This window comes from Dermacentor variabilis, chromosome 11 (assembly GCF_050947875.1).
Source record: "Dermacentor variabilis isolate Ectoservices chromosome 11, ASM5094787v1, whole genome shotgun sequence".
Classification (NCBI taxonomy): Eukaryota; Metazoa; Arthropoda; class Arachnida; order Ixodida; family Ixodidae; genus Dermacentor; species Dermacentor variabilis.
In genome coordinates this window covers 39129160-39155907 of record NC_134578.1, presented here as the reverse complement: position 1 = coordinate 39155907, position 26748 = coordinate 39129160, and the positions used below count along the sequence as shown (strand labels likewise).

Sequence of the window (26748 nt, the reverse complement as noted above, 5' to 3'; positions counted from 1 at the left end):
AGCTTAGCCTTACAAGCAACTTTAAACATTGTTTTAGGTGTATCGTACCTGGTACGGAGGCCAACTATGGAAGCTCTGCACTTCTGACCACGTTGGCAGGTTCGCACTGGCCGCATCCTTTGAAACATCTTCGGCCACAATGAGCGTGTATGCATGAATCGGACCGTGGCTATTGGCAAAGAAGTTCTTGCGGAAGCTGACCCGGATCGTCGCTGTCGTGTGGGTCACCGACTTCGGGAAGACAGAGTCGCTGGGCTTCGGTGGGGCTGCGTTATAAGGCAACGGTTATGTTATGTGTCAGTGTGGTTTAGCATTTGCGTATGCAGGGCAGGTTTAGGTAATTAGGCCTTGCATATGCAAGACACGCTCACATCAACACAGGTACTTTGAGAGGCGCCATGATATGAAGGGCACCAGAATAATTCTGACATCTTGGGTTTTTTATTGTTCAATGAAATCTCAGTAAATAAGCTTTTTTTTCGACATTCAGTGATGACTGGAATGTGGTTGCTGCAACCAGGAGTTGTACCCACAACCTCGCACTGAGAAGCAGATCACTACAACTACTGAGCTTCTAGAGAGGGCAACTAGAGAAAAGTCCAGAATGTAGAGATGGAATACATCCTATAGCAAGGTTTCAGGGAGCCTATCATATATATATATATATATATATATATATATATATATATATATATATATACACGGAACTATTATACTATCACTGGGAATATTCTGGTTCATTAAGATATCGTGGGAAATTGTGCGCTCTTTGTCCTATTGCTTGCTACCTCTTTCACGCTGTTCCAATATGTTCGCACACCTCTTACACTGATAACATCATAAGATTTCATTTTAGCACATAGACGCGAGTCCTTTTTGTACTGCTTCACCATTGAAACACCTTGGTGCGAGTCATAAAAGCCTTTGAGCTAAATATGCAACTGCACTAATCCCAGTGCCTCACATGTTTACATAAAAGCCGCTCATGATCCTTAACCTTCTTCATCAGCACGGATAAAAAATAGCAATTCATAAATCATTTTCATTACATACCCCAGATGGGCATTGTCTGTTCCCATTTCCCTTTTCCACCAGGGCCAATCTTCGTGTGTGCTTGAATCTGAAATGGTAAGTGTATTCAACTATGCGAGCTGTGACAATGATGGATATAAATAACTGACTTATTTATTTCTGATGATTTAAAAGAATGAACCAGATATGGTGTCCTCATATGAGTGACGGTTCTGGTAAAAAAATCTAGAATTGGTAAAACACTGGGATGAAAAGCTATTTAATCGTAAGCAACAAGAAGACATTCTGCTTGTTGCTTACGTCTTGTTGCTTACATAAGAGAATGCCATGTTAACCCAAAACCTACAGATGTGCACAAACATAACTTTGCGTTCTATTGATTAAAGAGAAATGAAGCCTGGTAATTTTTTTCAAATCCATGGATGTCATTTAAATTTGCACCCTATATCCTCCAAGGCACAGGCATGTGCACCAATTGCTGCCATGCAACATTTCCGTTAACTAATTTCACGGCACAGTTTGGTAATTATTAATAGTTTGCATTGTCTGCTTTATATCAAATCATTCTCTCACAATTTAAAAATTCTACTACAGCGTGCTTGATTTCTACTTGCCCAAGTTTGTCTTTTGCAGAGTTTTGAGCATATCTTTTTTATTACCTCAAAGACATAGGTTCGTCCAGGAATAAGGTTTGAGATGACTCCCTTTGTTTCAGTTGGCTCAAACAGTTTGTGGCGATAGGTCAAGGAACCCTGAAAAAAAACAAGGACAACAACAAACTCCTTTATAGTCTTCATACTGTTCCTATCAATGACTTCGATTGAAGTAGAATGAATCACAGTTACTAATGCATGCCAAATGAGACTCTGCCATTCGATCAGAGAAAAAGTAAGCACTTACAATGACTCTAAAAGATGTAATTGTCCAAAATCATCAATTATTGTTCCATGTGAACTATTAGGCAGTTGCTAAAGAATAATGGATTAATGTTATGTTGTCCTGTATAAACGTGCTCTTTTGCACATAAATTTAAGATTTGACATAGTTTTTATAGATATTAACATCTCCAGATACAATAAAATGCAATTCCACACCCTCAAAGCTTGAAAAATGAAACGTGGCGATTTTTCCCCCAATGCAATGTATAAAGAAATCTTGCTTCCATAAGGCTGCACAAAGTCTACATGTTCAGGTAGAAAGACTAAAGAATAGCCAGTTCCCTAACAGCCTAATTGCGTCAATTGCTAAAAAACCGCTAAGAACAATGAATGAGAAATAGTGACGATTATAGAAATGGCAGCGCATGACCTATGGTATTGCCATTGATACATAATATTTTGTGCAAGCTAAAGAAGAGTCAGCAAGCACGATGTAGAAATACTTCTCTGCCCTGGATAAGCTGACTGAAGTGTGTAAAAAGGTGAATAGTTGCAATGAAAAAAACTCATAGAATAAGGAAGTGCAATGTAAACCGCATGCAAAAATTTGCAGATTGCAATAAACAAGGTTTTGCTAATATAACTTTCACCTGCAGAAGAAGGTACGTTGGACAGATCAAAAGGAGTTTAACCCATGGCAAAGAGAGCATAGAAACGACTGCTAGCAGATAAAGCATCCAGGTTACTTAGCATCTAACGTGTCAACAGTGTATAAGTACACAACAGTTCGAAAAAAAAACTATTATCCCATGTGCGCGATGAATGGAAAAAATTACAAGCAAGCCATGCACGAGAATGTGTAAGTACATCATCAATAATTGTTTCAAAATAAATTCGATTGATGCAGAGAAAGTAACAAAACTAACTGCTGATTATACTGCTGATTGGGCTTGGGGGATGCAAAAAGAAAGCAGATGCATACTGTGTGTATACCTTTATCTTTCTTTTTGCTGATCATCTTGTTGCCGCAAGTGTACGCATACGCACAAAGCTCATCTGAAATAAGCAGTTGCTAGTCTCTTTGTGGTGTGCTTTGTTCAGTATTAAAGTAGTTGTGTGCGAAATGGCGTGTTTATCCAAGAAAATATCTAAACAACTGGCCATAATTGCAGCCTAACATTACAATATTACTTTCTCCACAACGTTTACTAAAATTAAACCAATGCACACAACAGAATTAGCTGGCCCTTCTCTTAGATAAAAGAAATTAATTACGAACTTGTAATTATTGCTGTTTTTCATACCGGAATTGAAAAAAAGCCCGCCATTACCACTCGCCGGTAATGACCTCAACGCGTGACCTCACAACTTCTGATTCCGCGGAATGACCTCCGAGATCGGGCAGCGTTGCGCGGCGCGTGTCTCTATTTACGTCTAAACACTGTGCTCGGCTACTGCGCCGCCATGCGCCACCCGCACGTACCACGTTTCTAGGTACTTTTTCGCCGAGGCGCCAAGGCACCCGCCCTAGATACCTCTACGTATTTGGTTTTATGCCACTGGCTCTGCCTGGGTGCGCAGTTATCTCGGCTCAGCCCACATTCGCAGTGTTTAGGCGGTGCAGGTAAGTTATAATTTTAAATGCGTAAGCATTTCTATGCTTATCCAACGAGAAAGCCGTTCCTCTGTCCGTCCCGTAATAAGACGACCGCTTTCGAGATTGCGCGCGCAGCAGCGAGCGAATTCGCCTTTGCGCTGCCTCTCGCTTCAACGCCAACGAAGCGGCGAGAACACAGCGCTGACGGTGCTCTCAGCATAAGCCTCACTCTGTCACTTTCGCGGATTGCGTTCAAGGTACGGGCGTGCGCGTCTCCAGCAAGTAAGCGGTGAGAACACAGCGCGCGAAGCCATGAGCAGTCGGCACTCTTTGTGGGCAACGCAGATCGCTTTCAAGGTGCTGCACGCGCGCCGGTGCCATGCGAAGCCGCCGCCTGAGTACGTTCAGGGTTCATAATGGTTCGACGCGGATGGATAAGGCGCTAAAGAGCGATAACGGCTTATAACAATCGGAACGTCATCAGCGCACCTGGAACCTCCCCCTACAATACTTTTCTTGCGTCATCAATGCTCCTTGCGCCGCCGTCGGTACCAGTTCGTGTCGCCACTGCGCTGTCGTTAGTACTAGCCTAATCAAGTTACATGACATTGGTAATGACACCGGGCTGCGTGCAGATGAGCAATTGGCACAATGCTTACGCAAGCTTAGACAACGCCCAGAGGAGGAGTTTTCGCGTGAATTTTTCTGTTCTTGGACATCGCACGATAGTTTGTTTATTATGCGTCGAGTGTGGCGCCTGCGCCTAGTTACTGTTTCGGCTGGAAGAGAGGCAGTGACATAAAGAAGCAAAGGACGCTTGATTGCAGCGATGATATGGCTCATGGTGTGACAAACCCTCCATGCCCCACGATTATCCCAGCTTTTGTAGATCGAAGCGCTTCGCATATACCACGTCCAATTTCTTATCACGTCCTTCTATCCCCTTATCCAGACTGAAAAATTTTGTCCAATGTTACTTCAGCTTCCGCACGCAACTTTTATTTTGAAATAGCCTAGGCGGGATGTTTTGAAAAATCTATTTTCTCTTAGTGACAGCTGACTGAGCAGATTATGCGCCCAGACATAACATCTCCCTGGTCCCACCAAATATCTAGAAGGATCTAGGGCGCTCGCCGTGGCGGTTCGGGGAAAGAAAGTACCTAAAAACGTGGTACACGTCAGCGCCGCATGGCGGTGCAGCGGTCGAGCACTGGGCTTGGGCGTCAATAGAAACACGTAACGGAACGCACACCATTTTCAATAGCCTATAGTAACTCAGACATTTTTTTTCCCCTAGAACATGCTAATAATCAAGTTTAATAATCCAACTTTTTAAATCTTGGCTGAGGACCCCGAGTACGATACGCAGATATGTAGAGCACCTTCTGAAACCACAGATCGAGTTGTTTCCTTTACGATACGTCTCACGTAGTCATTTTTTTCCGGACTGCAGAGAAAGCCCGCGAAATATGAAAAAAGCCACGTGACGGAGCGCTTGCGCAGCGGTATCCTGCTGCTCTCAAGCGTGTGTTCGGTGAACAAGGTCGGCTCCTGGCGGATGACGGAGAAAATGCGTGCTTCTGGCCGAGAGCTGCCGATGAGATAAAGAATTCCCTGCCGCTTCCTTGTCGCCAGTCACGATGCAGCAGACCTTCTTCACCGAACGCACGCTTGAGAACAGCACGATACAACTGCGCAAACAGTCCATCACATGGCTTTTTTTCATATTTCGCGGCCTTTCTTTGCAACCAGGAAAAAAAGGAATACGTGAGACGTGTGGTAAAGGAAACAACTCGACCGGTCGTTTCTGAAGGTGCTCTACAAATCTGCGTATCACACTTGGGGTCCTCAGCCATTAATAAAAAGTTTGGTAATTAAACTTAATTGGTGAGTTATGAGGAAAACAAAGAATTGTCTGAGTCACTACACGCTATTGCGAGTAGCGTGTAGTAACTGTAGTAACTGTAGTAAAGCGCAGCTACCGCATCAAAGTGAGCCTGCCGGCTCACCTTGATGCGATAGCAGCGCTTCGCAACTTGGCTATCTTCAGTGGTAACTGTAGTGTTGTGACATTGGCTACGTTGAAAAGACGTTTAAGTTTCGGTTTTTGGTGTGACACTCATAACCAGTGACATGATCCCGAAAGGTATGTTGGTCGACAGTGATTGAAAACGGGACTAGTGTTGTTGTATTGTGTGTGCTGTTAATCGAATGTCATCTTTTGAATAAATAGTGTAAAGACACTACATAGGCGACGAGGATGGGATTCGAACCCACGCAGCCAAAGCCCAATGGAGGCAGCCCAACGAGGCGCCGAAGCATAAAGATTTCGACTCGACGGCTACTTGACAAGCTGTCGGGTTACCCGGGTAAACACGCTCTGGATGTATGAGCATTCGGCAACATTTGCAGTAGAAACTACGGGAGCGCACAAATTTGTCGAAATATCCGATATTTTGAATAAATCAATCGGGTTTATCGATGCTGCTTATATACATGCTGTGAATTACTATACGCACTCACCTTCATGTAGTAGGTGATTTTGAAGCCCGTCAGCACGCCGTTCTGTTCGCTGGATGGAAGCGACCACTGCAGCACGATTTCGCTTGGTTTCAGCTCGAATGGTTGGAAGTTCTGGACCTTCCCTGGCACTGTTATGTTACAATATAAAGACACGCCTATCAGCATGAAAAGCTGGGCAAGTTGGCATCAATACACAATTTAATGAGAGTTCGAAAACAACGACGAACGACCGAACAGGACACACAAGAGCATACATGACGTTGTCAGTGCATTTGCGACAGTGTGCTCTCTATAGCTGGTGCTTTCGTAGTAATAGGCAACCTGCCATGGAAGCTCCCCACACACTCATGACAGAAGAGACAGAACACCAACATACTGAAGAATGTAGGCTACTGTTGGTTAGTTAGGAATATGATGACCTTTTAAGTCTACGACATCGGTACACGGTGGTAGTCTAAGTACACTGATGACATAACAATCTTGTCGCTGTGCGCGGAATGCTTATGACTGGTCACTAAATTACCCTGCCAATTACGAACGCGACCTTGGAGTGCCGCCGGTAACATAATACATCTTTGTTTCCATTCAAGCCCACCAATCAAATTCAGTTGAGCTTGTCGCCACATGGTAGAAAACGAAAAGTGGTCACGCACGACGTGGCCTCCAAGATCGGCACCCAATGTCCTTTGATTGTCAGCAACTTCATTATGCTTTTATATCAAGGACAACAACGAACGGTCACGTGCTGTTTATCCTCAGATATTTGGACCACGTACACGATCTCGGGAGCCATGTCGCACATGGACCGTTGTGTACTGCTGCGCGTGAAACGTAACGGAAAGAAATCATACTCAATGGGCGCGGCCTCCTTCGTAAATTATGCTCCCCTTCATATATATCACGCTCCGCTGTGAAGGCAAGTTATATCGCTGCCCACATTTGCCTTCAAAAAGGAGGTGTGGCAGATCTGAACCTATTAACCACTGAACGAGCGGGGTGGCACTTTTGTGCGATCAATAGCTGTAGCGCAACATTGTGCTTGCGACCAAAATGTAGTACATTGCATACAAAAAGCACAAAGGGGCCCAAATAACACATAATTTGGCGTAACTTTACGCCCAGAGCTCCATACTTGTAAGCTGCAATATACACCTGTATGAAACAGTTATTTCGTGATACACGTTGCAGATCGAGAAGAACTGCACTGCAAAGCCTACGATGCGAGAATTTCATCACTTCACTTGGCTAGCTTCCACAGTGTTTGCAGCCTGGTATAAGTACGAACGTTCTTGACAAGTCGTGACACTATATACGTTCATGAAGGGTGCAAATGTGACAGTCTGTGGATTCAGTGACGTAACGATCGACCGCACTGGAACATACCGGACTCGAGGGTCTGGAAGGTGCGGGACATGGGCAGACTGCGGCGCACGGTGGACGTGTCGTACCCGCTCATGACGGCCACCACGAAGGTGTAGTTGTGGTGGGGCCGCAGGTGCTCGTACGAGATACGCTCGCCAAGGGTGAAGTTCTGCACGAGCACGCCCCGGTGGTCCAGGTACTGCACCTCGTAGCCGTCGCGGTCGCCCGTGGCGCTTTCCCAGACCAGCGAGATGGCCGTGTCCGTCACCGTCAGCGCCTTGATCTCCTTCACCGGGTCCGGGACTGCGCGTCCACAGTACATATGGAAACTTACTGTTTATTGAAATCAATAAAGGATACGGAAGGGAAGGAAGTAACAGCTGACCCCAATGAAACTGTCTAGCGCAGTCTGGGCGCCGTGGAGTGAAAGGAAGGTCCAGGAGTGAAAAGGCAGGGAGAGAGGGTAGGGTAATAGAAGGAAACTACTTACCAGTGAGAACAGTGCGTAAAAAAATCAATCTGTTCACATATTTAGAAAGAAATAGAGAGAGAGAGTTGCTAATGAGCTTTCTAGATAGCTGCAGTGGTTGCTGAAAAAATACGATTTTTTCTTCATTCGCATGTATGTGTACAAGAGTTCCCTAGCTATAGCTTTGCATGGACTGGATTTTAACTGTCAATTTATAGACATTGAATGACTATCTTTATTCTAGATGTAAACAACACACGATCTACAATGCAGCTTACACAGCCTGGTGTGTCGGTAGATGGGCACGCTGTAGACTCCGCCACTGATTGTCCAAATGCTGATGTTGTAGAGTCTTCCGGGAACAAGGTTGTCGAAGAGTACCAGCCGGTTGGTGTCATTCGACAGCTTTTCCTGCGCCGGTATACCGGTATCGCTAAGCTGGAACCGGTACCGGTCAAAGACCACGTGTCGCTGAGGCGTGGGCGTGTACTTGATGCCCAGTGTTCGAGTCTCATGTTCGTCGGCAACAATGTTAATGACAGAGTCGATGACAGGCACTGGAAGAAAAAAATGTGTTGCTTTAATTTAGAGTCAGCTCATGATTCCTCAAGTAACTGCAGTCATGTCATTTACAAGTACAGACATCTGTCAAGCTGCAGAAGAATCGACATTTGGGTAAGTTGGTACTGGTTGAATATCTTGATGGCCCAGCGCAAACAATGAAGACATCAGAAAGGAAAAATACAGGATAGGATAGGTTGGATAGGTCGCAGTTGTTAGGACGAATTACTCTCCAACAACTACGACCTGTTGTTAAGAACTATCAGCGCTGTTCTGTATTTTTCCTTCCGTGTGTCTTCGTCGTTTCCGCTGCCCCATCAAGAAGTTCAATATTTCACGCTCTTTTTTAAGTACTGAACTGAACAAAAGTTAAAAAGAACATCAATGTAGCCACAGCCAATACCTAGAAACCATCATAGTTTTGAGGGAATTCATACAAAAGTACTTCTTGCTTGTTCGCAATGGCAAAACTCTAGAATGGCACATGAATAAATCATTCTATGTGCTGCTGATGCAGTACTTTTGCCAAGAGAAATTAAAAATAGAATGAAAGACTTCTAAGGAAAAAAAAGTTCTCACTGGTTCTAGTCTGGACGCCGAAACCTTCACTTCTGACATCATGGCTGACGGCGTAAAGGCGGAAGGAGTACAACTCTCCAGGCTTCAGGTTTTCAATCACGACGTTTACGTTGTCTCCTGGACGTGTTATATTAGCTGGGACCTGCAATGTGGGAATAGCAGAGCCAGACAATAAGTCGCGGTATCCAGAATGACTCCAAAAAGCATAGACAATAAAATCTTACTGAATGTTTCAAAGGGGTACCAACATGATATTTTCGACTGCTCATATTTATTTTGCGTTAGATGAAGCTCCTAGACCTCGAATCCCTAGAAAAATAGTGACAAACTTCAGAGCACCGCAAACAGTTTATACCATAATAGCGCTTCAACAGCAGATTTCAGTTTAGTTTCCCAGGAGGATAATGTGTTGTGACGCCACGACACAGTATACCCCCGAAAAACTATACCGAAAGTAGCTGTGGAAAACCTATTATATTAAATATTTAGGGAGGTGCGAGGCTTAACAGCATTTTTTCTGAGATCTAGATGTACCGGTCATTCTTTAAAAATAAAGAGACCCGAAAATATCGGGTCAGTAGGCCTGCTTTTTTCAATCAAGCCAACAGAACCGAAACATTATTCTCGCTATAGCAACATAGCAGGCGGCACAATACCACGCAGAAAAGTAGGTCACATGAAAATTTAGCTATTGATAAAACAAACATACACATGCAGCTTCGCCACTATACAGTGCTCTTATTATTATTAGGCACGCTACTTTTGCATACTATTGTCAATGCAGTAATGTCGGCAAAGCGATTGCTACATTGTCAAATGTGGTGTCGATGATCGCACTATAGAACGCATGCCATCAAAAACTGTTTTAGTTAGAGTATTCTAGCTCACAGCAGTTTAGTTCACGGCCAACATACTCTAAACGCTGTTGCGCCATCTCCAACATAAACAAGAAGCACTTTCGCAACTACGGGGGCATTGTCGGGCGTAATCACACGAGGACAGACAGGTGATCTCGGTCATAATGACTGATACAACCGCTAATTATACGTTGCCCACAGCGTGAGAGGAGAGCAAAGCAGAGCACATTTTGATTTATTAGAGGGGTGCGAATAATAGTTCTTGAGACCGAATCAAATACTGTCAGAAGCGAATCGGAATCGAATACGAATCTAATGTTTCTCAAATAGTTTCTTAATAATGCACAGCCTTCCCACCATTTATGTTAAACTTTTTCTACACCTTGCTGTTCACACGATTACGAAGTTTCAATCCTTACACAGCACATTATAAAGCCTGTTTTATTAAGAGCACAAACCTTGTTTTCCTTGTTCTTTTTAATAATTATTGACTTCCACTTAGTTAGCTTTGACGCTTTCTTCGAAAGTTTTTGCTTCTTTGTACTTGTAATTTCTTTTTCCTATAATCGACTATAGTGTGATCTGCCTCTGTATTTACCTCGCCCCTCCCCTCTGCAATGTGCAACCGTACCTTGAGGGTATAATAAATAAATAAATAAATAAATAAATAAATAAATAAATAAATAAATAAATAAATAAATAAATAAACAAGCAAGCAAAGCACTTTTTTTTGCTAAGTCGTGGCTCTTCAGACCATGTACGGTCATGCGTTATCATACAGAGCTTAGAAAAACAGCCTTTATGGCCTAGTCGATATCTGTATACCTTGGCGACCAAATCGGATATGGATGCTGTCTGCTGCATCTGTACATAGCACCAAACATTATTCACTGCCGAATGCCGTGCCTAAACGGCATATTATTGCGAGTGATCACGCTCTGTCGGAAAGGTCTGGATGTTCGAGCGACGTCGAGTGCGCTAGCACGTTATGTCCACTGTTAATGCGATTAAAGTTATTGCATTTTTTCCTTAAATTTCATGCCTAACCATGCAGAGTCAAATATTCGAGACATATTAATATTTTCGAGCAGTTACCATTCAATTTGACGTCTAAATCTAACAGCGACTGTTTTACCCGAGGACTGCATCAAATAGAGCAAAATTCAATTCGTTATTGAAATTTTTCGAATATTCGCGCATATCCACCTTTTACTTATTGCCTGGACGCCGCCATGTTACGCCAGCTCCGCAAAGTCTACAATCAAAACGCGCAGATGCCTAATCCGCAAAGCTGTTCACTTGCTATGTGCATGCGTCAGAGGCTCTATGTGCTCTATACTAAAACTCGCTATTTAAATCAGTACGTTGCGTCAGGGAGCTAGACACCCGGCGCTGTAAAAGAGGTGTGGTTACCGAAAGTTCGTACAAGTATGGTTTTGTATGTAAGCATGCGTATGCGTGCATATGTTAGGTTTATGTAGAAGTTTCGCATAAAAGTGAATACAAAATCGTTTACGCATCGCGAGCCTCAAAGGGACTGTCACAGGGGCTCCCGTACAATGTAGAGACACACGTACATACGTATGTGTGTACGCATAAATTATTATAATGATATTTATTATTATGAACAGTAGAAAACTAGACATTTACCTGCTGCGATTTCTGCTTCTTCTGGTCGTTGAGAGGGTTGTAAACAATGATGTAATAATCGACGCGTCCCGGAGGCGCCGTCCATTCGAAGGTGATGTTTTGGGAGTCAAGGAAGTGAGTTACGTGCTTGATAGAGTTGGGGTCTGAAAAAAATGCGTAAAGAAGGGTCAGAAGTGCCACACTGCAGCAAAGCAAGATGCCTAGCTTATTCCGGGGCAGGAAAGCGTAAGAAATGAATGCCATGAAGCAGCACGCCTGCACACATGCCGCCTGAATAAAAACGTCAAGTTTATGCTTGGGGAAGAATCAATCTCTTTATTTAGATTATTAGTTTTCGAGTCAACCTATTAAGTTTTGTGCTACTCTTGAGTTGGTACTCGAATGTAATGCATGATTCTAGACTTGAACACAAAACGATAAAATCAAAATAGGTGAACCGGCCAATACCAATGCACATGCACTGGGAAAGCAATAAACAGGAGATGCACCTAAACTACTAAAAATAAATATATATTGAACAAAACAATAGCATTTAAGCAAGTAATTTACCATTACAACGATTGGCGAAAGTCAAACACAGTGCTCACGTGCAAATCTTCACTACACTCGGCGGCCAATTTAATGTGCATCGATTTATTGAATATGCCCTATAACTGAGCATGATCTAGGATTAACCTTCAAGGTCACTCAAAGGCACAGTAACAGCTTCAAAATTTCGCCGGGTGCAGAACTTGCAAAAGAGCTGACTTAACTTAGGCACATAGCCAGTAACTGAGACTCTCAGTGCGTGTTAGTACGTACGATAAAAAGATGTTTCCTTTCATCCTACACCTGCACAACCAAACCAAGAAGAAATTAAGCGTTTTCGCGAAATTCACGTCCTGTAAACCTTTTACCCGCCTGCCTGTATACGTATTGCCATTTGCTGAGTAAAGGTTAAGAGAGCCGCAGACGTGAGCGACTAAATGTGTTTTTTTATCTCCTGAAGTATAGATTGTGTGGCAACATAAGTGTCAACGTGGTTTTCTCTTTTACTGCGAGAATAGCACGTGTAACACACACACACACACACACACACAAAACTTCCAGTGCATTGTGGATGCACAAAGCGTCACATGATGTCGTTACCAGCATTGTTACTGCTCTACAACAAGATGAGGCATGTGTCTGCTGCAGCAAAACATGTAGAGAGCACTTAGCACAATGGAATGCGAAGGTATTCACCCAGCGAGACCCGCAGTTAACATACACCTTCCAGAAGCATCCGGATTTAAAGTAGATGGACGCATCAACTGGTTAGCAGTCAAGAAAAGCAAGACATTTTCAGTATTTGTAGAGAAAAAAAAGCAGGGAAGATATTGATAGGACCGGATCCATTGCAGGCTAAGGCAGTGGTACAAGCAGATATATAAGTTTTAAGAGGAAAGAAATTAAGGAGATGTATACAAAAATTTTAAAATGGCAGGCGTCTATAGCATGCCTGATTAACTCAAGCAGGCTAGGTGACCATTTGTCACCACCCATTTCAAAGGGGATGTCAGTAAATCATAATCACCATCTGCCGTCCACGTATCTGGTAACCCGATATTCTGTGACGAGTAATACGTTTAAGCGCAATTCAAATCTCTCTCTCACCATTCCTGCCCAGTTTCTTTTATTCTTCCTTACACTGACCATTAACGTCACATTAGCGTTCGCCACCCTATTCCAGATCATTATTGTATGCATGAGACCCACTGTAGTTGCATTCGTCACTCGTCACTATTCCTCACTGAATCTGAGTGTTGCTGATCATGGAAGGCTCTTCTAACCTTGACACTTAGAGCCGATCACAAAAGAATGAGCACTTACACAGCGTTTGCTCCACGTCTTGGGCGTCAGTGCTTTCCACTTTGTTGCTGACTGTTGCCACGCGAACTACATACCGTTCTCCGGCGATCAAGTCATCGATTTCAGCTGACGTTGAGTTGACAACACCTAAATAGAGAGCGAGAGAGAGACATGGGGGTCAGAAAAGAATGACGCTAACATTTTGTCCATTTCCTCCGTAGATGATCACCTACCACCTGTCAAGATCACGTAATTTAATTCAATGAGAAAGGTACGCGGGATTCTCAAAAGAAAATGATGTGAGCCTCTATTCACATGAGTTGTCGTGTATAAGTGCTGCATGCCATAGGCCAGCCGCCTTCATTATATGATTGAGCCTCGAAACAAGGAACACGGATATAGCTAATTATTGTATATAACAAAGTAAGTGTCTTTCGCCGATATGACCATGTAACGAGTAATGAATACATGCTTATAATGAATATCGGGTATAGCAAAGGTATTTCCGTGTCAGAGAGATTTTGTTGTAACATGGTTCAACTGTATTATGTCCAACATTACGATTGCATGACCGTGTTCTTACGAACAGTTGTAGCATAAGAGCAAATGCAAACGGATTGCGATGTTGAACAAAAGAGGGCTTCATTGTAATCTCAATATTCACTTACCGAATTCCCTCCAGTATGTAGATTCAATTGGGCGGTACCGAACAGCATAATGATCAACCAAGGAGTTCGCTGGGGCGTTCCACGTGAGTATAACGGTTGAGTTGCTAGCCTTGACTATTTGCAGGTTTTGTGGAGGCCTCGGGGCTGCAAATTTCAAAGTAGAGTTAGTTTATAAACGCACTTTGGTTTATCATGCAATGCAACAACTTTATAAAAGAAACCATCTTTAGTACAACGTACGATGTATTGCCCGAGAAATCATTCAAACATCTGGGGGTATCCGAGCAGAATACAGTCAAGCAGTCCGTCCAAGAACACTCAATAAAACACATCTTCTTTTTCGTGAACAATAATAACACATGCGATAGGTACGTTTAGGAAAAGGGTACACAGAATTAGGGAACGCTATCGGCCAGGCATAAAAAGAACTCAGAGAATGCACAAAAGGATATAAAAGTGCGCAAATGAGTTTTGGTTTCTGGGTACGCAAAGCCTCTTGAGGACACGATTTCTAAGACATCCTAACATTTTTCCCATTGATTGGCGCAAAAGAATAGGTTTGGCCAAGGCTAGGTTGGTTATCTTTCTATCGTGTACGTCATTAGATGACGTACACGATAGAAAGATAACTGATTTCGCGAGTTCCTGATGTTTCAACTTCGCCCACAGGCAGGTCAAGAAATTAAGTTGCCTAACGTTCTTTGAGGCAAACGCCCATCTATGCTTTACTTAATTTTAAGTAGTGAACAGTCATCCGAAGGTCGCAGGTACTGCAACGTGCACGTCGTACTACGGCTGAAACATTTGATGATAGTTTTCTCAATGCCTGCCTTCACTGGCACGCACAGCACGCATGCTCGAAAATGGCAAACTACAGGTAAACTGAAATATTACACCCAGGAGCTGTGTCCGTCACACTCACCAACTATATTAAGAAACCTTTCCCTGCCCCTTGCCCCGCGTAACGTCGCGCGGCACTTCCTCTCACCCGCCGCGGCTATGTGTAGAACCCGCCGTCAGATGGCGCCACTCTCGCACGTATCAGTCCAGCAGCAGCGGCAACATCATCAAGTAGAACGATGGTGATGATGATAATAATAAAGACTTTTAGCCTGTCCGCTATTCCGGCAAACGGGAGCGGTTTGGGTGGATTGCCGGATTTGCGGGGGCGTAAACGTGAGAGGCCGAAGCGGCCAGAGCGGTGCAGCCACCTGGTGGCGTAGAGTTCAACCAGACAAACACAGAGCTAAAATTGCAGTAATCCACTATATCCTGCTTCGCTGATGATGCAAATTTTCGGCAGTGGCGTAACGGCGAGCGCGACTACGTCGCTGTTGAAAATTTAGGCCAGCAGCTAAGCAGAATATAGTAATTCGCTTTGTGTTTGTGTGGTTGAGCTTTGCACCACCAGCTGGCGCCACCAATCTGGCCGCCCACGTTTACGCCTCCGCTCAAACGGCAAACCGCCCGAGCTTGCCAGAATACCGGACGCACTAAAATTCTCTAAAGATGAAGTACACGGCGGGCGACTCACCGACTGTCTGGTAGTAGGAGTGCGGCTCGGACCAAAGCCCGTGGCTAACGGCGTACACGCGGATCTGGTAGCTGGCGCCGGGGTACAGGTTGTTGAGCAGGAGCCAGTTCTGGCGCGTGTCCTCCTGGCGGCGCTCTCCGGTGTCGTTGCGCACGTAGACGACCGCGAACGAGTCCTGCCGGCTTGTCACGTCAGACTTCCACGAAACGTTCATGTGCTGTCCGACCGGCTCCAGCGCCTCGATTACCGGCGACGCCGGACCTGCGATGGGGCAATCACATTGCGGGAACTGTTAGCACCTCACCATTTTTGCAATAATATGATTATCAATGTTATAGTTATTTATGCATCATGTACAAGATATAAGACGAGAGAGAGAGTCCATGCCGCAATATAGCTTGTCGTATTGTACCAGGCAGAAGGCCACGAAAGGCACACACAATGGTACATTTCGCGAAAATGGTGAGTTGCAACTGAGTTTCTAAGCACCCAGTACGTAGCATGCAGTTAATATGTGGTGTTTGCACCGCATCGTGTGATGGTGTGTGAAGCCCCTTGTGTGTCATGTCTATTCATGCAAAATAGCAGGCACTCTTCTTTTAGACTCCTTTAGCGTTCCTCATGCTTTTGCTTCCAGTGAAACTAGAGCGTTTTAGCTTGTGCGCAAGCTTCTTACCGTTGGCGAATTACCAGGTTGCCGGAGCCGTGAACGGCAGAAGCAAATCTGTCAGCTACATCTAATGGAACTTTGTTCAACAACAATGCGTTTGAAACATTTTTTTCATTGCGTGGGTTGGATTGGATTGGACAAATTTTAATAAAGGCCCTGCAGGACGCACGTCAGCGCTCAGTGGGCGTCTCCCACGCAGAGACCGACAGGGAGTACCTGGCGGCCGCTGCGCGAGCCTGCTGGACGGCCCATTGCTGGTCTTCTAGGAGCAGGCTTCGTAGGTGTTCTCGTCGGAATAAAATTGTCAAAAGACTACACGTTATAACAATTATGTCGCTACCAAAGCTTTCAATTAGCGGTCGAGTAGGGTACCGTAGGTAGCTGCAGTATTTCTGCGCTCATTGGTTAAACTCTACGCCACAGGATTTCGCTAACAGCGCTGTTGCTGCAGTAAAGTTCTCCGGTAAACCACTATTAAGCAAGTGATAATAGGTAGTGTCCAAATCCACGCCCCCGCGGCAGCGCCCTTCGAATAACAGAAACCAATCTCATGCTTGATCTACCGGAAGTGATTGGTGGAGCCGGAAATGCATCATGGCCGCCGTGTTTTGGACACCACTTATACGGTCACGGAGAAACTCAAGCTCACTAGTGACACTGCGGTGCACTTACGTGTCGACTGGTAGGTGAAGACTGGCTGGCTTGCTACACCCTTGCTGACAGCGACAACGCTGATGGAGTAGTTGCGGCCTTGCAAAAGGCCTTTCAGCAACACCGAATTGTTCTTTACTGTCTCCAGGCTGTCGCTGTTGAAGGATTCCAGTTCGTTGTAACGAACCTGAAAATAGAAAAAAAGGATATTAACGGTTGCGACTGGGTGGACCATGCGGAATTTGGGGAGAAGTACGTTTAGAACATTTATGTGAAGGAATGTTACAGTGGCTGGGGACGCAAATTATATTCATTTACATATTTGAATGCGTTGCCGCTGTTAAGAACGGCCCGCTGACGTGCAAATTTTGCTAGCCAGTTGCAACAGTGGGCGTCAACTTTTCCTGGAACGCCACCGCAAGCCTCTAGCCACGGCGTCACTAAGTCGACTGTGTGTGGAGAACAGTGTGTGTGGAGCACCCGAGCTAAAGCTTCCTCTTAAAAGAACACATTTACGTAATTCCATAATTGCCATGATGTTGTGACCATGACACCTGAATGAACGTAGGTCAGTCATCTTCAGCACCGACTATGGACGGATGCTGCAAGAGTTGAAGGAATCCTAAAGCAGCCTCTGGCTATACGTAAGTTGTCAAGCCAATGCAATTCATTTTGAAGTCCGATTAAGAAAAATAGGCCAAACATTGCGACTCCACAACGTTAGCATAAGGACTCACCATGTAGGCATCCTGAAGGCTTGCATTATTGGGCTTCCAGCGAACCAGGATTTCCCCAGCATCCCCATAGGTTGCATTCAAGTCCTCCACAGACAAAGGATCTGCGTGATGCGTGCGACTTTGATCAATAAGAAGTGCAAGTATAGAAGTTAAACACAAGCGATGACCACAGTTTATTAAAATTATGATTATTTAAAGAGATATTTAACATATTGGAGTCCCTTTGTGCGGCTACTTGTTGCTTCCTTGTAATAATTCGTCATGTAACTGTATTGACGTGAATTAAGGCTATTTTTATGTTTTATTAGTATCTATTTAAACATATAAATTTCATGTCGTTTCGTAATATCGAGCAACTTCCTAAATGCCAAATTGAATAAAGCGTAGGCTTGCCACCATCTTTCGCGAAGATCATAATGAGCGCGATGAGCCGGAAAATTTGTAAAATAGGTTGTTCGGTAAAATCAAATTACACGGCGCGAATCAATGAGCCAAGCAAACATTTGTGCTAGTCAGGCCAGCGAGTTTATGAACGATGTTTTTTTAGTATTGCATGAAATTATTTACTTTAATCCCACAACATCCACCACATCGTTTTTTGATACGTAAGCTGAATTTGATATCCAGGAATGCTAATTTAAGCGTGTAAAGCTTAACGCAAACCCATAGTGTAGCGTTTTCTGACGCGTTGAAAGGAATGTTCAGTTGTGTACAGGTAAGCAAACTAATTAATAAATAAATGGTTACTACATATTGTGTTATTTTATACCCTATTCAATTTTCGGGGTTACATATGCACTAGTCATGGCCAAAAAATAAGGGTGAAAAGTTGTTTTATTTCTTTTTTGTGTGTGTGCATGCGATAGTGCTTGGATTTTGTGGGGTTGACTTCGTCATCGGCCTTACAACGTTTGGAAATGAGGAACTCACTCAGCCATGTCGAGCCGCTCACTAAACAAAAGATAGCGCCACACGTAAGCAGCGCCATTCTCAAAGATCGTCATGAGGTCTCCGATTCTAAAGATCCGTATAATTGTGCATTCGTCAAAATCAAGTTAGACAGCGTAACACTAAGCGAAGAAAATTTTCGTCCCAGACAAGCCAACGAGCCGGAATACCGTCTGTTAACTCGTGTTTTATTAGTATTTCATTAAACAAATTACTGCGTGTGTGGTGTCTTTCTTGTCTCCTTCCTCTTTTCATATCTTGCGCTAGACTTACGCCTTCTACGATTAATTTAATCCTTGGTTTTGCAAAGTTTCGGAATGTGGACGTCGCTTCACCACATCAAGCAACTAGCTAAATTGAAAAAGGCGCTCAGACAAAACGCCATCGTTGTCATGATCGTGATGAGTGCTGCGAATTTGAAAATTCACGAATTTGTGCATTCGTTGAAGGGAAGTCAGACCGTAAATCTGAGCCAAGAGACAGGCAAACCATCGAGCCGTCAGTGAGTTCGGGTTATCGCATTCGTGGTTTGCACTTACGTGTGGTGACGTTTCCCATGACCGGCCAGCTGGCCACGTTGCCGCTGACCGTTTTCACCATGACCTCGTACGTGCGGCCGGGTTCCAGGTCTTGGTCGAAGATGGCCACTCGGTCTTCATCCCTGCCCACAATCTGCCTAAGTGAGTGCTGCATGCTCAGGGCTACCTGGTAGCGGTCGAATTCGGAGAACGACTTTGGAGGAGACCAGGACACTTCGAACGATCGGGAGGTCACTTTCTCCTTGTTGAAGGTCACGTTGGATGGTGGGAGGGGAACTGCGTTGGTTGAGAGAGGGAAAGAAGACAGAACCCGGAAGGTAACCGTTATTGCACGAAAAATGCGCGCTCTTCGCGTCGTTATCATTAGTATATCACGCCACAAAGCTGCAGCAGGACAATTGAAGACATGTGCAGCGGAAGGTTTAACACTGCTATTCAACACTTGGTCAACACTTCGTCAACACTAGGTGAACACTTAGCCCATGGTCAAAGTCCTCACCGTGCGTGAAGTCTTGGGAAGAGGTGATGCTGCTCATCGTGAACTTTTCAACAAGTGTGATCATCTGCACAGCATTCTCTTTCCTCTCCTCTCTCTCTCCATCTTTCCGCCCTTCATTTTTCCGATTAATTAACTAATCAATTATTTTGGTGCAGTCGGTTGGTTCTACAATAACTTCTGTCTGCATTGGCCTCGTATTCTAGTAGGACTTGCACACCTCCTGCACTCTTTATTTTACCTTTTTAAGTGCAAATAAAGCACCAAGTATCACATATCACTCTTTAACACGCAGATAAATCTAACTGCGCTGGCGACATTGGATTGCACCCGCCCACATTACATGCACAGATGACCGGCCGCAAATGAAAATGTCGATCTCAAGCGTCCAGTGACACAGACTAAGATATTGCAACTTTACAACTCTTCTTCTCAGTCATTTCAGTCAGCTTTAGGAGATTCATTGGCGTGATCAATGGGACCATCCACAATAAGCCAAAGTGAAAGGTCGTCAACATTTTTACCCTGAAACTCTAAAGTAGGCTCTTGAACATTACTTGCTTTATCGGCACTCTGTTCACTAAATTTGTAGCAAAATAATAACCAGTGTCCCCCTAATTAAATACTGAAAGCAGCACAGACATTTCTGTAATAAAACGGCAAGGTGTAGGCACTATTTTTCTGGGCATTATCCAAATGCAAAAAAGTGCGTGAAAATGGAGGCGGCGCAGGCTTTCCAACGAAGGAAAAAGAAAGATATAATCGATTAAGTAATTTTTGGAATATCTATAGACTTGCGACCTCATTACTTCCTAGGGAAACACGTAAATCTCTAAGATATTGCTTCTTTTTTTTGTATTCTGCACTGTCAATGCATACCTTAATAATACGAGTGCACCCAATTTGTAGTACCGATTCTTGAAGCCAACATATTGACGAAGGCGAGGAAGTATGAAAGAGCGAAATCGACAAACCTTGCAAAGCTTATCCACACCACGGAAAGTTCCGGTAAATGTGTTGGCCGAACGTATGCTAATTTCATTTTCGACTTGGCGAAGGCGTTTTCGCAGAACACTTGAACCGGCTGGTGCCACTCACCGGTTCGGTACTGTGCCTCTGTGGGTGCGCTGATCTGCGTCTGGCTGATGGTCTGCACCGAGATGTTGTACGCGCGACCAGGTACGAGGCCATAGAAGGGGGCTTGTGCCGGACCGGGTGGCTCACCTTCCTTGTCGACGTAGAGGATGGACTGAGAGGCATCCTCCGGCGTGATGCTCACCTGTGTGTTTGAGTTTGAGTGAGTCAGAATGGGGCTTCAGAAGCGGGGGGGAGGGCGGAGACATAGGAAAAGAAAACTGTGCTGGGTCTGCAGTTAGCTAACCCAGTGGTGTCACTAGGTTGAGGATGAGAGAGTGGGGCGAACCGCCTCAGGTGCACTCTACCGAGGGGGTGCAACAGGCTAACTGGTGGCTGTGGTGCGGTCGACACTAAGTAACCATTTCTGGTTATAAGGAATAGTAATTATATTTTGCTGTAAACGTTGCATCGTGCAAGGAATTGTTCCAATTATGTCACTTTAATGTATAACATTTAACTACGAGTGCTAACTGTGGGCTTGGAGTGTCTAGCTGCACAAATTCTAGAACGATTACAAAATGTAAGATGTCAATTGCCATATTTTTGTCTATTTCTACAACAGCAATGCCTAATTACAGGCAAAAGTATGGCAAGAGAAGGAAATACGAGTGGCAAAAGAAAGAGGTGAGAGGGGGAGGGTAACACGCCTAGCAGCCACACTGGATTCCGGGAAGCCGAGTTACGCCTCTGAGTTGACCACAGTCTTCTGCAAACCATCTCAGTGAAGAAAACAGAGAGCCTTAGCTTCTCCATAAACTTCTTAGACCGTTTACGGGCAACCGTGCTAGCGGAGCCCGGCAAAGCTGGTAGTGACAACTTGTGAGGCTGTGTCCAACTACAACGCACTTGAAACGTTTTCTCGTTGTGCGAGTGTACCCATCGAAGGAGAGTCGCAAATGAATGCAGGTCAGTGATTATGTAACTACTGAAGCTTTACGTGAGCAGCTAAGTAGGATATGGTAGGTCGCTGCAGTATCAGCTTTGGGTACTCTCCGGTTAAACTCCGCGTCACAAGATGTCTATACCAGCGCTGTTACTGCCTTACGTATATCTCTTCGGTACCCCTGTACACAGGAAAATGTAATGCGTTTATGGACAAGATAACAGCATTATATGATGAGCCTAATCGCTTGTTCATGGTTCTCCTGAACAAAATGTCTACAATCATGGAAGCATATTTGCTTCATGCCGATTTTTCTGTGCTTTCATTCTTTGTTCTTCATTCTTTCGAGCTTCGCTTTTATGCTATCTATTTGTGTTCGCTGTACCTCCACTGTGTTTTAATATTTCCTGAAGAAGTTAACTGCCCTTGAGCCACCTTGCCCCCAAGGACCTCAAAGAAAGCTGAATGTTTTACTCAACATATGAATCTAAAAAAATGCAAATAAAATTAGTTTTCAAGCTCGCTTCTGTTACTAGATGCCTTGCTTCACATTTTCAGGAAGTGCACCTGGTAATGACACTTGGTTACTAAGTCCAAAGACGATGTCCCTGAAGCGATTCACCTACTAAACAGTAAACATACACTCAATAGTTTTGCAGGTGTTCAGCTATGATGCTACATACTGATTATAGTAAATGGTCATAATTAAAGGTACTGCTTTCACTCACCAAATACTGGTCGAAGATGCCGGAAGGGTAGGGTGGCTGCCACAGCACCAAGAGCGTGGTTTCATTTCGGAACCACACAATGAAGCGGCCTGGGGCATTCGGTTCTAGGAAGAATGAATGAATGAATGAATGAATGAATGAATGAATGAATGAATGAATGAATGAATGAATGAATGAACGACATTTTTATTGAAAAGGCTTCAGCTTCAGCTTATGTTGGCTGGCTAAAAGAATCGCTTCGTCATGTCAAGCAACTTGCTAATTGCTAAACCAGTTGCGGGTATAAAATAGAACGGCGCTTGAGCTTATGCGAGTAGTTAGATTTTATCCACTGCTACTGATGGACTTAAGCTCCCACAATAGCACACGCGCTTACCGCAAAGAAGTAAACATCAACACGGAGTCCGCAAGTACATGTCACACAGGTCTTGTTTCCTGCACAACTGCTACTAAAAGGCACAAGCTCTCACAATGGTATGCATATTTTTATGCCACTTAAAGCCATACTGCACCTCACACAGGGAAAACAGGAACAAGAGGCGCTGAAGTTCGCATTTTGTCGTGAAGTTCTTTGTACATGGCGCCAAGTGGTCAGAAGAATGCGCTAACGTGTAACGTTACTTTCAGATTAAAATATCTTGTCTCCCCCTCTTCAGAGTAGCTAAGTATCATTCTTTTGCACGTGCAAAGCGCGTGGTATAGCATCTGCAACTTTCAAGATATGTTTCAGTGCTTCTTCAAGCTCGCATGGCACATAAATCACCTCGTAGCCGTCAATACCTGACGGGACTACGCAATACGTACTTGTGGTGAAGTTCGACGCGGCGGACTGCTGAGACTCGCGGGACTTGTAGACGCTGAACAGTTGCAGCTGGTAGGTGCCTCCCGGGGTGAGCTCCCTGAGTGTGTACGGGGGGTTTTCGTCGTTCAGGTGCACACTGCGCTCGGGCGCCTCGTCCTGGTCGGAGAGGGGGGAGATGGCGAGCCGGTATCCCGTGATCTTGCCTTCGGCCGGTGGCTGCCAGTACACGTGGGCCACTTTGCCCGTGTCAATTTTGATGGACAGGTTGGTGGGCGGGTCCGGCTCTGCAGGAGCATCGGCGAGAAGAGCACCAAAAGCAGGCATTAATCAATCCGGCATAACTGAACGCGCAGCTTCTTTGTAGTATCTTACGAGAAGTTGCGCAAGATGGCTCGCGATGTTCTCTATGCATACCATGATAGGCACAGAGTTCCAGCTAAAATTATTTATACGTACATGGTGAAAAGCTATCCTTCGGCTTTTGTGGGCTCCTTGGGAAGGCAAGCAGGTTGGAAGTATCAGTGGGAGCAAGGTGTCGTTTTGAATAAGGTGTTAGGCAGCATGCTTATTATTTAAACAGTTGTTATGTGATTAATCTAAACAAGGCAAAACATTCACAGAAAGATGAACAGTTCAAGGCATCAAGAGTGACTGAACAAGGGAAGCCCTAAGCCTCGAGCCAAACATTTCGCCAAGGAGACTTGTTTTAGCCAAGACCTGACGATGAGAAGTGTCCCTTTCTCCTAATGTTGGTTTTAGGCTTGGGTTTCTCTTCGTCCACCGTTGACAAGCTGTTATGTAACTGTATTACAATATATTGAAATACCATTGAAGTGTTTCGAAGAACATATCCTCGAGTGCTGGTTTTATGTAGAAACGTGCCTTACACCCACGGTCTGTACAGCTCGGTGAAAAAAGGACGGAAGGACAGTCTTAACAATGTATTCGATAGAAAATGTTGACTTCAAAAGTGAAACCTTCAGGTTTTTTTCGGAGACTTAGCCAAACTTTCGATGTGAAACTTTACCTACTCCTGTAAATATGATGACTTTGTGACCTTTTGCCAGCTGACCCATAAACATGTCTCAAGCATAGACTGAGCTCAGTGAGAAAAGGAAAAGCGCTTGTAATTTTTCTCTCATCCGAATATTGATATGTGGGACTATGTTATGCTTCTAACTTACCTGCTGTCACTGAGCTGTACTATGTCGTTAAAGAAAGCACTTTGGAAGTATATTTCTAAATTTTGCTTCATAGGGTAATTAAATAAGTTGGTGAGTGCGTAGTCCCTATATATGAAACAATCTGGAAAGAATACCCAGAGAAAGGGATGACTAATTGCTCTGCCACGAACTTTTTCACTGTTGGTCGAGTGCTGTGGTATAGCTCCAATGAAGAGCCAGATAGCGTGCGCATTCATTTACGGGGCACTCGTACAGCTTTTGAAAAACTTGGGTCGTTAAAAAGGAGAGCAGATGCCAGAACTGCTGTTCTGCAGCGCACTGAAGACGGGCTGGGATGGTTTACTTTCGATGGTATGGCGCCTGACAAATAAGAAATCAGAAATTTTGTCTGACACGCTTTTTGTCGCTACATATTTTGCAATTTTTTAGCTGCAAGAGCTTGGCTGTGGTAACATTTCACATACATTTATGTATTAGAACCTTGTTTTGCTCATTTTAAACCATGGTGTTCGCACACAAAAGATATTTTACGCACTTAAACAAAACGCCACAACAAACAGATACATCCTGTGGTGAAAGCCCAAGAGAAGCTACTGTGTACGTGTATTTTGCTGCATGGCCGTTCATAAAGCGTGGGGGCAACATGTGCTGATGGCGAACGTGAATATCTGCCGGAACTGCCGTGCTTCGAACTCGTCCCAAGGACGTCATCTAAGTTTCCGCTCGTTTCTTGCCGGAAACGCCAGGAAGTGACATTTTATCACTGTTATTGCCACACTGAACATGACTAGGACAAGACGGGCTTCCTGTCGCTTTTCTATTTTAACCACGTTCAGCAGCGGCAGAAAGCTCTTTTGCACAAACATTGCCATGGGAGTACAGTCTGTGACATACCTGTTCGTGTGCGAACACGGCAGTTTCCTAATGTTCAAAACAAGGCTTTCATAAATGGCAGTTCATGTGGATGCCTTGCCGGCCAAGCACAGGATGAAAGCAAGACACATATTTGGTCGCTGGCGGAGAGCACCTTATGAAGACTACTAGTGTAACAGACACTTGTTCCGCTCTTGTTTCGCCAGCCTGTAACGCTTGCATGCTAAGATAACTGAGTGTTTGATGGCGGAATCTACGGGACTAGCACAGTTAAAGGAACACTAAAGAAAAAGCTGGTTTAAGCTATGTTAGTAAATAACTCTCCCACAATAACAATACGGACACTCTAAACGCGAGAGGACGCTTGACAAGCCAGAAAAGACGTAAGAACCAAAGACTAGGGGCGACGCCGTCTTGACATTCCCGCACAATTTGGCCGTGAAGTCATGGATTTTGACGCCGCCTCCTCGGGTCTAAATCTTTATCTGTAAAAATGAATTACACTGCATTCTCAAAGCGCCATAGGCTGGACTTATGAAGTGTCATGAACTTTTACTAAATCACCCCCCCCCCCCCCAGAATGGGCCGAACCACGAAAAAAAAAATTGTTCGTCATCCATGACATCACACTGCCGTACCGACTGAGGAATTTTAGCGCGAAATTCAAAAAACGAATCCTTTACGACAATTTTCTTTTCTAATATAAACGCGATAGCGTTAAGGGCCCTGTGTCGCAGAAGATACGGCGTCGGCGCCGGCGTGCGGTGTCGGCGTTGGCGTGCGGCGCCGGCGTTTACGGCCGAGAGAACACATCCCAAACCACGCATGGAACCACGCAGGCCCTCCGCGTGGTGCATAGGCGTTGCTGAACTAATTGAATTTCTAAAAGTCGAACGCATCAGAAAATTCATCATGTACGACTTGTACACAACCTACAGTCATGACAGCGTCAGGCTGTAATGTGAACATACTATTGTGTTACGCTGAAACTCAAACACAAACCATCTTTAACGCGGCATTCCAGCTGCCGTTTGAGGTCTGTATAAATGCACGAGGGGCGCGGCCCGCACGGTTTCTTGCAACACCATCGAAAAAAGAACCACAAAGCTCGCCTTTGTGCATAGCGTTCGCCGCCAGCGTTACCAGGAAGACATTACGGTTACATAAGCTGAAGTTGCCAGGGAACGTAAGAAGCAGTCAGGGATCTTTGAATTCTATCGCGTTCCACTCTTAAGAGGAAGCTTTAGCTCGGGCCCAACTCCGACGCGGACTATTCAAATACATGTAAAAACGCAAAAACGTTTTTCTGAGACAACCCCTGGACCGATTTTAATGAAATTTGTTGTATTTGAGAGGGAAAGTGAAATTCTAGTGACTGTAGGGCACGGAATTTCTATTTAGGTCCTGAATTTTGTTAAAAAGATTTTCAAAAATTCGAAAGTTTGAAAAAAATAGAAGCATGAAGTTTACAAATTCATAACTCTGCATCAAGAGCAGATATCGCGGTTCTGTAAGCGAGATCCATCAGATCATTGAAAGCGGACAAATTCCATACGTCAT

At 44.4% G+C, this 26748-nt stretch overlaps 1 protein-coding gene across 3 annotated transcripts in view; it reads right to left on the bottom strand.

Moving 5' to 3' along the window:
* Ptp10D (Protein tyrosine phosphatase 10D) overlaps positions 1 to 26748 on the bottom strand; it is a 174220-nt gene that overhangs the window by 23857 nt on the left and 123615 nt on the right. For all 3 annotated transcript variants that reach the window (XM_075674745.1, XM_075674744.1, XM_075674746.1), the window contains 17 exons: positions 23134 to 23415; positions 22330 to 22433; positions 20680 to 20860; positions 19086 to 19361; positions 17599 to 17699; positions 16883 to 17048; positions 15541 to 15801; positions 14007 to 14150; positions 13360 to 13485; positions 11509 to 11651; positions 9002 to 9143; positions 8140 to 8418; positions 7414 to 7695; positions 6031 to 6158; positions 1692 to 1784; positions 1054 to 1120; positions 49 to 266 (listed from right to left, as the gene is read on the bottom strand). In XM_075674745.1, the coding sequence (XP_075530860.1) occupies positions 49 to 266; positions 1054 to 1120; positions 1692 to 1784; positions 6031 to 6158; positions 7414 to 7695; positions 8140 to 8418; positions 9002 to 9143; positions 11509 to 11651; positions 13360 to 13485; positions 14007 to 14150; positions 15541 to 15801; positions 16883 to 17048; positions 17599 to 17699; positions 19086 to 19361; positions 20680 to 20860; positions 22330 to 22433; positions 23134 to 23415 (2993 nt within the window). The remainder of the gene's footprint in view (positions 1 to 48; positions 267 to 1053; positions 1121 to 1691; positions 1785 to 6030; positions 6159 to 7413; positions 7696 to 8139; positions 8419 to 9001; positions 9144 to 11508; positions 11652 to 13359; positions 13486 to 14006; positions 14151 to 15540; positions 15802 to 16882; positions 17049 to 17598; positions 17700 to 19085; positions 19362 to 20679; positions 20861 to 22329; positions 22434 to 23133; positions 23416 to 26748) is intronic.